We start from the raw sequence: 13,758 nt of genomic DNA on the forward strand, positions 1-13,758 counted from the left end.
ACATTCTTAGGGTCATTTGTCTCCACCATCAGTTGTTATCTTTCATTCTAGATGATGGAAAAGTTGAAATTTTTAATTGGATTCACTTTACAATCTTTAGTTAAAAAAAACCCCAAAACTACTGCATAGTTTGACAAAGAATAGGGTAAAAAAAATAGGCAATATCTCTGGTTCTGCAGTATCAGTTTAGGAGTGCTATTTTGCATAGCTTCAGTCTTCCTAGGATTTTTACGTTCTTCTCTCATGTGTTGCCCTTTCCTCTCCTTCCTGTGATTTTACAGGCTCTGCTGAAAGACCCTCTCTACATTGGACTGAGACATAAGAGAGTGCGAGGCCAGGCCTACGATGACCTGCTGGATGAATTTATGAAGGCTGTATCAGACAGGTATGGTCATATTTACCTTCAATTTATTATTTGCCCACTTCCTCTTTGGGGCCTGCTATCGCCATTTCAGCGCGCTGCGCTCTTAAAGGGAAAACGTTAAGCAGTTTAGCATGGTCAGTGCATGGTTTACCATGCAGCCAAATTTCATGGGGTTCAGGGGTCTGGAATTTGAGTCACATTGATTCACCTTCTTTGAACTTTTCTGAAGTTTAGGTTGCTAAGAAATATTCATCAAAACTCTTGCTTACTGGCTGAGTGGCAGCATTGGCTTATTGAGAAGTGATCAGAGAGTCAGTGAAGCTTTTTATTTTATTGGCATGTTTCTTTCAGACAGATGACTGAAACCAGCTGACTAGCTATTGAGTAGGCAGCAACTATTCTGGACCTGTCCACAAACATTTGTTTCTTATTAATAAATCAAGACCGAGCTCTTTTCTTTTCTTTCAAGGATAAAGGGAAAGCTTTGTTGTTTGTCATAAACTGGTTTATACTAAATGGTTGGAGAATGTGACAAAGGATGTGAAAGACACTCACACAACTGGTGGAGACCTCTGGTTTGTGGAGGAATGTGCCTTTTCTGTGTGTTTACCCCAGTAATCCAGTGCAGGGAAAGTATCTGGTCGTGTTATTCCCAATCAAAGAGAATTTGTAATTGAGATCTGTGATGTCATGTTGACATGCAAAACCTTATTAGTGGTTAGCTTTGGCTTCTTTCACTTGGAGCCACAGTAAGGCACTGAACTATTTAGTGTCTTATATGGTCACTTACTTGATTTGTATTATCAGAGCTAAAGTTTATTGCTTTTCTGACCTAAAATTATTGTGGACGTGCTATTGCTTCTTGTTGGGACTGGTACCTCCTGTGTTTACTGGAGTCTCAGACATGTCTGTGTACCATGGAGCCATTACAACCACACACACACACACACGGCTGGTAGAGCCTCATCCTAACCCAGGGAGGCTGGAGTCCAGAGGGAGAAGTCTGGGTCTGGGCCTCCTCCAGCTGGCAACAGCAAGCCACAACTCTAATAACCGGGTAGCTTCCCAACTACAGGGAACAGCAATGCTTTTTCCCCAAAGGAGCCAGATTGGCGGAAAATGAATAATTATGGGCTCAGAGATTCAATGAATGATTACAGCTCTGCAGTCTTTTAAGTAATATTCATGTTTAGTTTTCTAAGAAACTAAACGTGAACTAAAATACTCCAGATTGACTCATCATCAATAAGAAGAAGTCTTTTTAATCCGCTGTTTCAGGAATACTTCTTAGTTCGAAGGCAAATGGTTGGTGATGCAACCCGCTGTTTGATTTCAGGCCAGACTCCCAACTCCACAAAAGAATCAGGTTCAGTGGTGCTTTTGTCTGCTAGCAGAAATGAAAGTAATTATCTCATAATCTCATTGCTGCTGCACACACCCACAGCACAGGGTAAGCCACAGCTCTGCCGAGGTTCGGAAACTTTGAACTTCACATTTCTGCTCAGCATTTTGATAATTTACTTCAAACTTAGAAATCCACTTTCATTTCATTGCAACCGTCATTGCAGCTCTACAGGTTTTTTCCTTAAAAAGCTGGAAAATGATTTAAACTTTTTTAGACTCAAGTAAAAAAAAGAATACCATTTAAAAAATGGCCATAAAAAGACCAAAACATAGGCTACCAGATTTAAATTTCTCTGCTTTCTACTTAAAGGTCAGCTCCTTTTGAACTACTGTGATTATTCAGGTACTGCTGTTACTTTTAGATGGCTACCTGCATACTCTGGTGTACCCTGGATTTCTTCCACTGTGTCAAAACAGTGCATCTCAATTTAAATATTAGTCCCATAGAGCCAAGTTTGGGGCAGACATCTTTTCTGTTGGATTCGTTAAGAATTATCTCAACTTTTTAGGTTGTTCTGTCTGTGGGTCATAGCCGCGTCCCATCACCAGTGGTGACCACCAGCACGAGGCCACGTGGGGTTGACACAAAAGAGTATCTTTGCCCTTTGTGCAAGTTTGTGGTCTATTGTGAAATCACAGTTGTCCACAGTGGTGGTCTGAATGAGACTAGAGAAAGTTATCCAAACCCAGAGAGGTCACAATAAAGTGTTCATTACTTTAAAAGATAGATTTGGGCAAAAAATTACAAAATAAATAAAAATCAGATGAAGCCAGTGAGATAAACAAGTAAATGGAAATTGTTTGATTTAGATGCCATCTGTGCCATTTTAGTATTAGACACAGGAATTCCAAAAGGAAAGGCCTAAATCAAGCTGTATTCAAGAATTCAGTCCTGTACTGGACCAACACACTGAGATGATAATGAATTATATTAAATAATGTATAATTAATATAACAGATAGCCAACTGAAATACTCAATTCAATTCAATTTTATTTATATAGCGCCAAATCACAACAAAAGTTGCCTCAAGGCGCTTCATAGATACAGAGAAAAACCCAACAATCATATGACCCCCTATGAGCAAACACTTTGGCGACAGTGGGAAGGAAAAACTCCCTTTTAACAGGAAGAAACCTCCAGCAGAACCAGGCTCAGGGAGGGGCGGCCATCTGCTGCGACCGGTTGGGGTGAGAGAAGGAAAACAGGATGAAAGACATGCTGTGGAAGAGAGACAGAGATTAATAACAGATATGATTCAATGCAATGCACACACATCCACATCTGCTTTGTGTTGTCACTGACGCTGTTCTGTTCTTGCTGCCGCTGTGCTTACCTGATGTTTTTCACATATGCTTAGAGTGAGAGGAGATCCCAGAACAGAGCCATACAGCCAAGCATAAATTATTGCAAATGGAGAAAACAATTTTCCTTTGATTGTTTCAGTTAGGGCGACAATAATCAGATAAAAGTCAGTTTATGGAAAGTAAAAACAGACTAATAACCAGAAGGCGTGGATCGTAGGAGGGGGAGAAAGACAATGGATAGGCCAAAAGTATTTGAGCTCGATTTGGAGACCTGCAAGGTGTGCCCAAAAAAGTTTTAGGGCCCTACCTGGAGACTCCTACATGAAGAAACCATGCAGAGAGCTGAAAGAGGAGAAATCAAAAACACCCTAGGTGAATAAATTTCATTAAAAGACCCTTGGAGGCCAAAGTACTCTCTGACATACTGTATAGTGTTGTTCATTTCATAGGAAGGGCTGTGCTGTATTTTACAGAAATAGACTTAAGGGTATTTCATGGATAATTCTGACTAGCATGCAAAAACTATAGGAGTGCAATCAAATGTATTAAAATTTTTGAAATGAGAGACTAAGGAACAGCCAGACAGACTGATGGACGTATATATGGATAAAAGGACCAACAGAGGAAAAGAGAAAGAATGCAGAATGTGCCCTTTTTTTTAATGATGGCTCAGGGATTTGAGGAAATAATGTGTGCTGAGAGATGCTTGCTCTCTGGAGAGTGAGAGGGGCTGGGAATTTATTAAGGCCTCAGCCACAAACCCCTGTAGGGACGGAGGGAGCAGACAGCCGTGTGTGTGTACACAAACACACGTGTATGCACACTGATTCGACAGCTGTGTTTGGACAGAGCACCGTTGTCCGTGACCTTCTTTGCTGAGGTCCACCTTGGCTCTTGCAGCCATCATGAATGCACCAAAAGAAGTTCAAATCTTCTCCTCTGATTTCAGTCTCCCCCTCCTCGACCAGTGCGAGCATAAATGACTTCCACCTACTTCCTCTTAGTGGAGAGTCAAGTTTCATTAAGTCTCAGATGAAGCCAGATCACATTTCCTGTGAGAGCTGGGTCACTCGTTAACTCCTCAGAAATACAGACATAACACCAAACGTCTGAGTGATTCGCCACATGGGAATGCGTCTGTCGGCTCTTGTCTGTCTTTTTTTATATACTGTCAAACATTAATATTATTGTCGTAAGCACTTACTCTCAATATATTAGACTGCTTTCGCAGTAAGTGCCAAGAGACTATAAAATCTGAAAACAATGAGCCTGAGAGTCTTTCCTTTTCTTTTTCTGACAACATTTTGTCACAAATCACAGGGAAAAAAAGGTTTTAAGTAAAAATAGGACCTATTTTTTTCTAATCCACTAGCTCAGATTCCTGTCCCATGAAAGGAAAGCTTGGGCTGTAGGCTTTACTGCCTGTGTGGTTGTTTCCTGTTTTTATACATTTAAATTGACTAAAACACCTGCTTTCACATGATCATTTATATCGTTGAATTGGAGGATGAATGATTGGCTTACACTAAAAGCTAGCACTAATATAGCAGAATCTTCAAATAAGCTTTGAAAACCTGTTTTCTCAGTCAGCATCAGAAACCTCTAAGAGCATAATCAAGGAATAAAAGAGACAACCAGTGGTGTAGGATAAGGATGGTATGTAAAATTTGAGGGCTGATGACTGTCCTTTGCTTAGTCTTACAGTTGAAAATGATGTATTGGTTTAAATAAAACAGTAACTTTCATATGAAACTCTATACCAGACTAAACAATGACTATGTGCCACAAGTTGCTGTTAGCTACTGTTCTGGTTCATGGTGTTAAAGTCCATCTTTTGTATACAGTCTTTGGTTTCAGCCATAGGAGAATTGACACTTTTCACTGTCTTGTTTTACATTCTTAAACAGCTGTTTGATTTTTCCTGCCCTCTGTCCCATTTTGAGGGCTTTCCCACGAGGCCCTTTCTGGTACTCAGAAACTCTGTGAACAGACACCGCTGTTGACAAAGCAAGGCTCCAAGACCAAACGTGACCTTTCACCCCTATCCAGAGAAAAAAAAAAGTCACTGTTTTATATAATGTAGATGAGCATCAAGTCGCAAAACCTCCCAGCAAGTCCTGTTCTTCATTTTGAATTGTAAGGTTCTTACGCACTACATTTCAGCATTTCAAAGCTGAACTTTAAAGCAATAGTAAATGCAAGAAACATATAAATTATTTTACAGTATATTAGTAGGATTCATAATTATACTTCATACAAATAACTGTAAAACTAAATGACACTGAGATATTATCCACGTTACATTGACCCTTTTTTCTGTGTTGTTACCCAGGCACAGCCCTTTAAGTGTTTAAAAAAGTACACATTAATTAAAACAACATGTGAGTTGCCCTCAAATACCAGCTTTTTCACTCCTTGTTCTCAGCATTTACTACTCTCCTGTTTCTTTTTACGGCTCTTTGTTCCAGTGCTGATGCCCACTGACTGTTTCATTGATGGTGTTACTTAAGTTTAAAGTGGACTTGAATGACTGATTAATTTAATTGCTGCCAATCCGTAACAACCGATGGCACAGGATCCACAGTGGAACCTTCTGTTTAAACATCTGCATTTTGTTTTTGTACAATTACGGCTCATTCTGCGTTAGCACAGCCTGTGCACCTCTCCCCAGTTGTGCTCAGAGATTAATGCATTTTTCACAGCACAGTCAGGAGTATGCCGAGTGTTTTTTCATCTTTTGGGTGGGCCTGGGCTTGGTTAGGTTTCTGCCCTTGATACTTTAAAGCAGACATAAAAGCAAATCCTGCTTCTTTGTCCAGTTTTTTTCCTCACTTTTTCAATTCAGTTGGAAAAGCAGTACATTGTCAGGTTTCAGCAGGTCATCAAGAAAAAAAAAACAGATTTTCACAAACGGCCTCCAATGTGAGCTGTGTTTTAAGCAAGGCACACAAATACATGCCGTCAGAAACACTTCCCCTATCTTTATTGGAGCAGGAAGATGCTCTTTTCTTTCTGCCACAACCACAGAGAGTCAGTCTGTAGTTTATGGTCAGTGAATGCACATAAATATGCGTGTGTTTCCAGCTTAGTCATTCTGAAATATCTCTCAAAAGACCTGTCTTGAATTCAGATCTTGAATCCAGATCTGTCAGCGCTTTGACGGTTTTGCTGAGAATAGTTGCATTGAGTGAGCACTATTCTCCCCTCACAGAGGATTACGCTCCCTCTGCTCTACGTGAACTGGTGTGACCTCTCCAGCAGAGAGTTACACCAAACCGTACCAGAGGGCGCTGTGCTGGCGATTGGGCAAGGCCACATCTATCCTCGCCCGTCGCCTGTCTCCTTTTTCCTGAAGCCCAAACACAATGAAAAGTTTATAGCTCCCTTCTTGGCCTCATTATCCCTCCTCTTTGCACAGGCTCTCAGTGCTTTAATGCTGCTCACTGCTTTATAGAAAACACATTTCTCTCTTCAGCACTGCTGTCGTCTTGGCAGTAAGTCAGCTACACTGTCAGTCTCTGCACAAGACATTGGTGGCTGCAGCGAGGATTAACACTGACCAAGGAATGGCACTCTCTCACAAGGACATCAGGTTTTATTACAGCTGAACTCAGGTTGCTTCTCATGCGTTCTTTTACAGCCTCGCTTCCGCTCAGCTCCATCCTCCTCCGTCCTCCAAATCTAAGCAGTTTAGCAGCCACCGGAGCAAGTGGGAAACAGCTTTAGTGAGACGTCTGCGTAACAGCGCAGACAATCTCACACCTTTGTGGTCCGAGATGGGAGTTTTATGAAATGACTGAAAAGGGAGAGAAAAAAGAAAGTGAGGAACTTGGATTTTAAAATGTCTGGCCTCTCTCTCTGCTCAGTTCACTGACAGGGCTGCAGGTGTTAGAAGAGACTCTCTCTGTTTGCTTGGCCTGTCCCCAATTTCCTCCATCACTCAGTTGCTGAAACATGAGCTCTGCTTTTCATACGGGTTTCGGACAACCTCACCCTTTCCTAATGTTCCTATGGTCTTGAAACTGACTTAGAGCACAAACAGTTCTCTGCTGTTCTTGAATACTCTTAGAGAGTCGCATAACTTAAAGCACTTTGATGCAGTAATCTCACACATCTTTTGTTAATGTGAGAGTTTCAAAGTCTGCTGCAGGGTCTTACTTGTAATGTTACTTAGTGCAAGGCTTTTCTTCAAAGAGAAAAAGCTGCATGTTTGGAGCTAGTGGACATTCATGGATAGCAGCTACTAGCTTCATGTGCTACTGCTTCACAATCATTACTATAGATTCCAGCTGTCTTCATTAAAACACCATTACAAAATAAAATAGAATGGCAAAGCTCTCAGCTTCATGTACTGTATTTTATCTGCCTCTCTACCTGCGACTGTATACATCTGTATCTGTTTTAGTCTTCTTCCTCACAGAAGAACGGGGCAAAGCGAATGTCTGGGAGCAAATAAAAACACAGCTATTTACAGTGTGTGCTTAGGTAAGAGTGCCATCTCATTTAAAAATTCAGGAATCTGTTTTTAGGCAGGTGTGTGGTTTTTTGTTTTTTCACTTTTATGACATCGATTCATGCGATGTAACTCAAAGTTGGTGGGCTTGTTGCATTTGAGCCCAAGGAGTCTGAAGTTTTTTGGATGAGAGATGTGCTTTTTTTTTTTGCTTTTTTTAAGAGAGTATAATTTGGTGTAAATTATTTAAAGACTGTATTTTACATAAAATGCTTAAAAAAGAAAGTAAAAAAAACCATTGTGACAGCTGTTTCTTACAAAATTAGAGAAGTTCGTGATTCTTGACTACAGAGCTATATCCTTGAAATTTCAGCAGAGACGGACTTTTTAGCACTAGCTGGACCATCTAGAGCTGTCAATAAAGTTCGGCTTTGAATGCAGCATCATTCACCCAGTTTACTAACTGATAAACACAGAGGAAACTCAGAATAAGAAATTAAACGTAATACTTCTTCTTCTTTTGGCTGCTCCCTTTAGGGGTCACCAAAGCGGCTTGTCCGTTGGTCAACAGCACCGGTGGTGTTCATTGTTAACCAGTGTATGGAAATCTTATTCTTCATGATCTGTATGTCTGCTTTAGTAAAGATTTTAGGGTGGATGCCCTTCCTGATGCAACCCTCCACATTGTTACAGGCCTGGGCTCAATACTGCTGTAGGAGTACACTGGCTTGTAGCCCCTCATGGTTGGGTTAGGAACTGATGCTTAATGGAAACCAAGAATTTAAATACTAATTAAACTGGTACAAAAACCCTAGAAAACTAAAGAGGATCAGAACTCAAATAACATAGCAATAATGAAATATAAGCAGAAATCAAAAATTAACATAAAAATAATCCAAAGTGTCAAAGACGGGTAACACTTTAAAAAAAAGAAAACAAGCTCGAGTATGCTGATAACAAACACCAGGCCGAGCTTTTCCTTCTACATCTGCAAACCTTTTTCTGCTCTCCAAAAATCAGGAAATCCCTGAAAGACATGGAAACTTTGATTTGGCTGCTATATCTTGTTTACAGATGTGAAATGCTGGGCTGATGTTTGGTTGGTTTTTTAAAGTTTTTTGTAGGAGCTCATAAGCTCCAGCTCCTGTGTTGATTGCATGTGATAGGCGGTCCGAGCCCAACACTGCTCGGTGTTCTTTTGCTCCGATCTCACCTTTTTTGTGACTTTTATTGGATGTTTGACCTCTCTCACTGAAGCTCATTGTGACCAGCTGCTCTTCTGTAAGCTGAGACCTTCAATCAGTTGTTAACTTTTTGCACCAAAAAGCCAGCAGTGCTGTTGCCGAGCACCTCCCTCTGGAGTGAAAAAAATGCTCTTTGTACACGTGTGGGCTGAATTTGAGATGTTAAGATAGCGACTCTCCTTCCCCTGCTCCTTTTCATCCTCCGTTTTGGCTCAGCCTGATGTAATGGGGCTCTTGTGTTCACAGGTATGGAATGGCCTGCCTGATTCAGTTTGAAGATTTTGCCAATGTGAACGCTTTCCGCCTATTGAGCAAGTACCGCAACAAGTACTGCACATTCAACGATGACATCCAAGGTAACACACGCACACACGGATGGATAAACCAGTCGTCAGTACAGCTGATAAAAAGCTGAGGAAAAACACCAGATGTCAAAACCAAACTGCCCTTCAGCTCTTGTATTTTTTTAACTTTCCAAAAGTTTTCCCTGTGACTTTTTCATTAGCATCCTTAATAACCAGCCCTAAGAAGACTTAAAAAACACTTAAGTTAATGACAGCTTGCCTGCTATGTAAAAAGTGGACAGCTTTTTTTTTAGCTGTAGGTACATTTTTACTGCTGAAGGGAATGTTACTGCAGAGTCACACTCTCTACTTTTACATCACTGAGGGCAGCTAATTGCACATGAAAAACAGTCAGACTTTATAAGGACAGTAAACTCCTACTTTAACTTCAGGTTTTATACTGAATACAGTAAAAAAAATTAAGTCAATAGGAATAAAAACAAGCAGTAACAATAATCAGTCAGCACTGAAGTTTGCTCCTGGAATATCTGCTCACATTCTGCTCTACTTACAGCCTCTTTGGATTCTGTAAGGTGTTGTTAAAAAAATTCAGTTACATTTCAATTCAATTGTATCTTTTTTCTATAGTGCAGAATCACAACAGCAGTTGCCTCAAGGTGTAAAAACCCAGTATACAATACAATACACAATAATACAGAGAACCCCAACAATCAGATGGCCCTTTATGAGCAAGCACTTGTGACAGTGGGAAGGAAAAACTCCTTTTTAACATGAAGAAACCACCAGCAGAACCAGGCTCAAGGAGGGGCGGGGCCATCTGCTGCTACCAGTTGGGGATGAGGAGAGAAGGACATAACAAAAGACACGCTGTCAAACCGACCCAGAGATTAATAATAACTAATAATTAAATGCAGAGTGATGTATAAATACAATAGAGTGAAAAGAGGTTAGTAAAGTAGAACTAAGCGTCAGCCTAGGCCTATAGAAATGTGACTACGCTTGGGTTCAGGGTCACCTGATCCAGTGCTAACTAGAAGCTTAGGCTTAAAAGCAAAGTTTTAAGCCTAAGATGAAAAGTAGAGAGGGTGTCTGTGTCTCAAATCCAAACTGGGAGCTGGTTCCACAGAAGAGGGGCCTGAAAGCTGAAGCCTCTGCCTCCCATTCTACTTTCAAATACCCAAGAACCACAAGTAAGCCCGCAGTCTGGGAGAGGAGTGCTTTATGGGGTGATATGTTACTATGAGGTCTTTAAGATAAGCTGAGTCCTGATAAGAATGAGTCAGAAAATCTCAAAAATAGTTATTAGATTCTATTTAAAAATGTCTCTCAAAGCAGAGTTCTCCTGGCCTCTGAGCAGCAGACTCAGGTCAGCAGTCTACCCTCATATATGCCTCTGCTGACTTATGTTGAGAGTCTTGTCACTTGCTTGGCTTTGCAGTCAAAATGATGCAGTGTCCCCAGAAAGTTAAATGCACACCTCACCTCTCAATATCTGGGCTCTATACCACTTTGGTGTCCTGCAATAGCTCATACTTTAGTTATCATTCAGCTAAGATTGGATGACACATGACGTGATCATGTGACAGGATCGCATACAAAGTCTCTTATCCCATGTGTCCCGCTTGGTTATGGAATCATGTTTCTATCACACAGAATGTAAAACTGGAAGAGTTGCGGTAAAAAAAAAAAACCCTGTGAAGCTGCATTATCTCCAAGCACTAAAGTTCCTCTGTCTTAATCTGCAGGTACTGCTGCAGTAGCTGTAGCAGGACTACTGGCCGCCCTTCGCATCACCAAAAGCAAAATGAGTGACCATACCATTGTGTTCCAAGGAGCAGGAGAGGTGGGTGCAAAATTCATTCTGAAGAAGAGACTTGTTAATGCTGACAGAACATACCTAATTCTGCTGTAAAAAGAGAGCACCGGCACTCTGACTAGTGAACAGTACAGTGATTTCATTACCATTAATCAAGACTGTTCTCAATCCTCTTCACCACAGTTAGCAGCACTTTCTAACACAAAGAACACATTACGGTTTAATATTCTTTTGTGAAGTTGATGCGATTTTATGGCAGGATTAGTCATGTGAAACTAAATCTGCCAATCAGCTCCCACCATCCTAATGTTATCCTTTCTGTCTGCTCACAGGCAGCGATGGGGATTGCTGAACTGATCACCATGGCCATGGTGAAGGAGGGGCTCTCCAAAGAGGAGTGCATGAGAAAGATCTGGATGGTTGATTCTAAAGGTCTCATTGTCAAGGTACCTTACTTAACCTGCAAACATCTGTTATAAACATGCATATTTAACTCAGACCCATTTTTTTTCCTGTTCTCTGATGTTTCTACTAATAACTGAATACCTTTAATTTTCATTCTTAGGGTCGGGACCACCTGACTCATGAGAAAGAGAGTTTTGCACATGAGCACCCACAGATGAAGAAACTGGAGGATGTGGTGCGGGAACTGAAACCTACAGCTATCATAGGTAAAACATTGTATAATGTTATCTGTCACCAATGCATTTGTAGACTACAGTGAGAATGTGAGGTCATTTTGAATATGCTGAAAATGAAGACTAAAACAACCAAAAGTTGCCAAATGGAATAAACAGCACATTACTGTCCCAGGTGTGGCAGCTGTTGCTGGAGCCTTCTCTGAGCAGATCATCAGGGACATGGCCTCGTTCAATGAACGCCCCATCATCTTTGCCCTCAGCAACCCGACCAGCAAAGCTGAATGTACTGCTGAACAGTGCTATACATTCACAGAGGTGCTGAAGACTGTGCATCCCAATGCGTGTCCAATTTGAAGGATCATCCCTAATGAAAACAGGCATTGTAAATACTTTATAAATACTTTTGTGTGATGCAGGGGCATGGCATTTTTGCCAGTGGTAGTCCATTTGATCCTGTGACACTGCCTGATGGGAGGACCTTCTACCCAGGTCAGGGAAACAATGCCTACATCTTCCCTGGTGTGGGCTTGGGCGTCACTGCCTGCTCATTACCGCACATTACTGAGGAAATATTCCTCATTGCAGCAGAGGTAAAACATTCACTCACACAGTCTATAGTCTATATGCATCCTTTTCAGTTTGTTGTGCTCTCTGTTAGTACCTGCTCTTTCTTTGCTTTGAAACAGGCTCTTGCTCAGCTGGTGACTGAGGAGCACCTAGCAGAGGGAAGACTGTATCCTCCTCTCAGCACCATCAGGGATGTCTCTTTCAAACTGGCAGTCAAGGTTAGCTCAGCAGATGCACACAGTGCAGGAGATACATCTTGTCATATCTGGGTCCAGTTATATGAAACAATGAAAACCTGTGTGTTACAGATCATGGAGTTTGCCTACAAGCACAACATGGCCACACTTCGCCCTGAACCGTCCGACAAAGGAGCCTATATACGCTCACTGTCCTACAGCTGTGACTATGATGACTTTGTTGTTGACTCGTACCGCTGGCCTGAGGACAGCATGACTGTGCAGTCATGCAAACTTTAATGCACTGGATATAGAGACCAGGCAAACCCTGGGAAGGCATGGTGACTACTGATGTGCACTGTCATCATCAAGATGTGATGTTGGGATATGAGAGAAGCTCTGTTTATAATTTTCTTATTGATATGCGTTACTGTGAAATAAGTGACGACAACACATAAATATTGAAAAGCGCTGGAATGTTTTAAAAAAGTACTGGAAGACAAAGCAGTCATGAAGTGTTGTACCAAAGGCATCTTTTCACAATAATCTGAGGAAAGTCTGTAACATGATGTTGCATTATGACTGTACCAGTGGAAATCAAAAAATTCTTTCTCAAATAAACATTGTTTGATTAATATTTTCCATGTTCAGTGATCACATTTGTACTGACAAAAGGGCAAAGATGGACAGAGACTTTGAATAAAACCTTCACTGAGTTTTGTAGAGAATCGGTGTAAAAGGTCCTGCCACTGAACGATATGGTGCTCTGCCTCCCTCTAGAGGCCACCTTATGTCATTGCAGTGGAACAGGGCGCTTATACATATCTTGGCTTTTGAATCACCTTTCTCTATGTATGTTTTTAATAATGTGATTTGAGCTGAAAACTCATTTGGCGCATATTTGTTAATAGCAAATCCAAACAAAGAAATGCATTCACAAACTGTGTCACGCAGAAAAAAAAGAGGCACACATGTATCAGAGAGAGCCAAATTCAATCCAAATATTTTATTGTCCAGCTGTGATTTGCTGTCCTTCTGGTGCCTTTTGAATTAAATTGAGGAGGATTTTACATGAATTAATTAATCAATCACTCGCCAGACAGTCAGTACCAGAGGCCTTGGTGAGCCCACTGCCAATCCCAGTCTGAAATCAATAAAGAAACAACCAGACCAGTCAGCATCCAGTGTTCAGCGTCTCGCCCGGGGCAAAACTCTGAGAGACAATCTTTATTAAAAAAAAAAATTTCCCCTTACACTTTCACTGTTCCAGCCTCCATTTAAAATCCCCAAATCTGCCCTGGGCAACCACTGCTCTGACCTGAGGATCAATATGTCTCAATGTCAACACCATCCAGTTATTAGTTGTGGCTGTGCGAGCCCCAGGAGCTATAAAACTAACACATAATTGACTTTTGTAAGGCTGTGTTTGGTTTGTAGGGGAAAAAAAGGATTAACATCTTATTGCCAGACAGTCTAACAGAG

At 41.1% G+C, this 13,758-nt stretch overlaps 1 protein-coding gene across 1 annotated transcript in view; it reads left to right on the forward strand.

The window, feature by feature from the left end:
* me1 (malic enzyme 1, NADP(+)-dependent, cytosolic) overlaps window positions 1-12,915 on the forward strand; it is an 81,577-nt gene extending 68,662 nt beyond the window's left edge. Inside the window, exons 6-14 of the mRNA XM_040013030.1 lie at window positions 282-385; window positions 9,018-9,127; window positions 10,822-10,919; window positions 11,225-11,338; window positions 11,458-11,563; window positions 11,706-11,848; window positions 11,950-12,123; window positions 12,220-12,318; window positions 12,409-12,915. Of these exons, the coding sequence (XP_039868964.1) occupies window positions 282-385; window positions 9,018-9,127; window positions 10,822-10,919; window positions 11,225-11,338; window positions 11,458-11,563; window positions 11,706-11,848; window positions 11,950-12,123; window positions 12,220-12,318; window positions 12,409-12,576 (1,116 nt within the window). The 3' untranslated portion in view covers window positions 12,577-12,915. The remainder of the gene's footprint in view (window positions 1-281; window positions 386-9,017; window positions 9,128-10,821; window positions 10,920-11,224; window positions 11,339-11,457; window positions 11,564-11,705; window positions 11,849-11,949; window positions 12,124-12,219; window positions 12,319-12,408) is intronic.
* The last annotated feature ends 843 nt before the right edge of the window (window positions 12,916-13,758 follow it).

This window comes from Simochromis diagramma, unplaced genomic scaffold (assembly GCF_900408965.1).
Source record: "Simochromis diagramma unplaced genomic scaffold, fSimDia1.1 OVJJ01000618.1, whole genome shotgun sequence".
In the NCBI taxonomy this organism is placed as follows: domain Eukaryota; kingdom Metazoa; phylum Chordata; class Actinopteri; order Cichliformes; family Cichlidae; genus Simochromis; species Simochromis diagramma.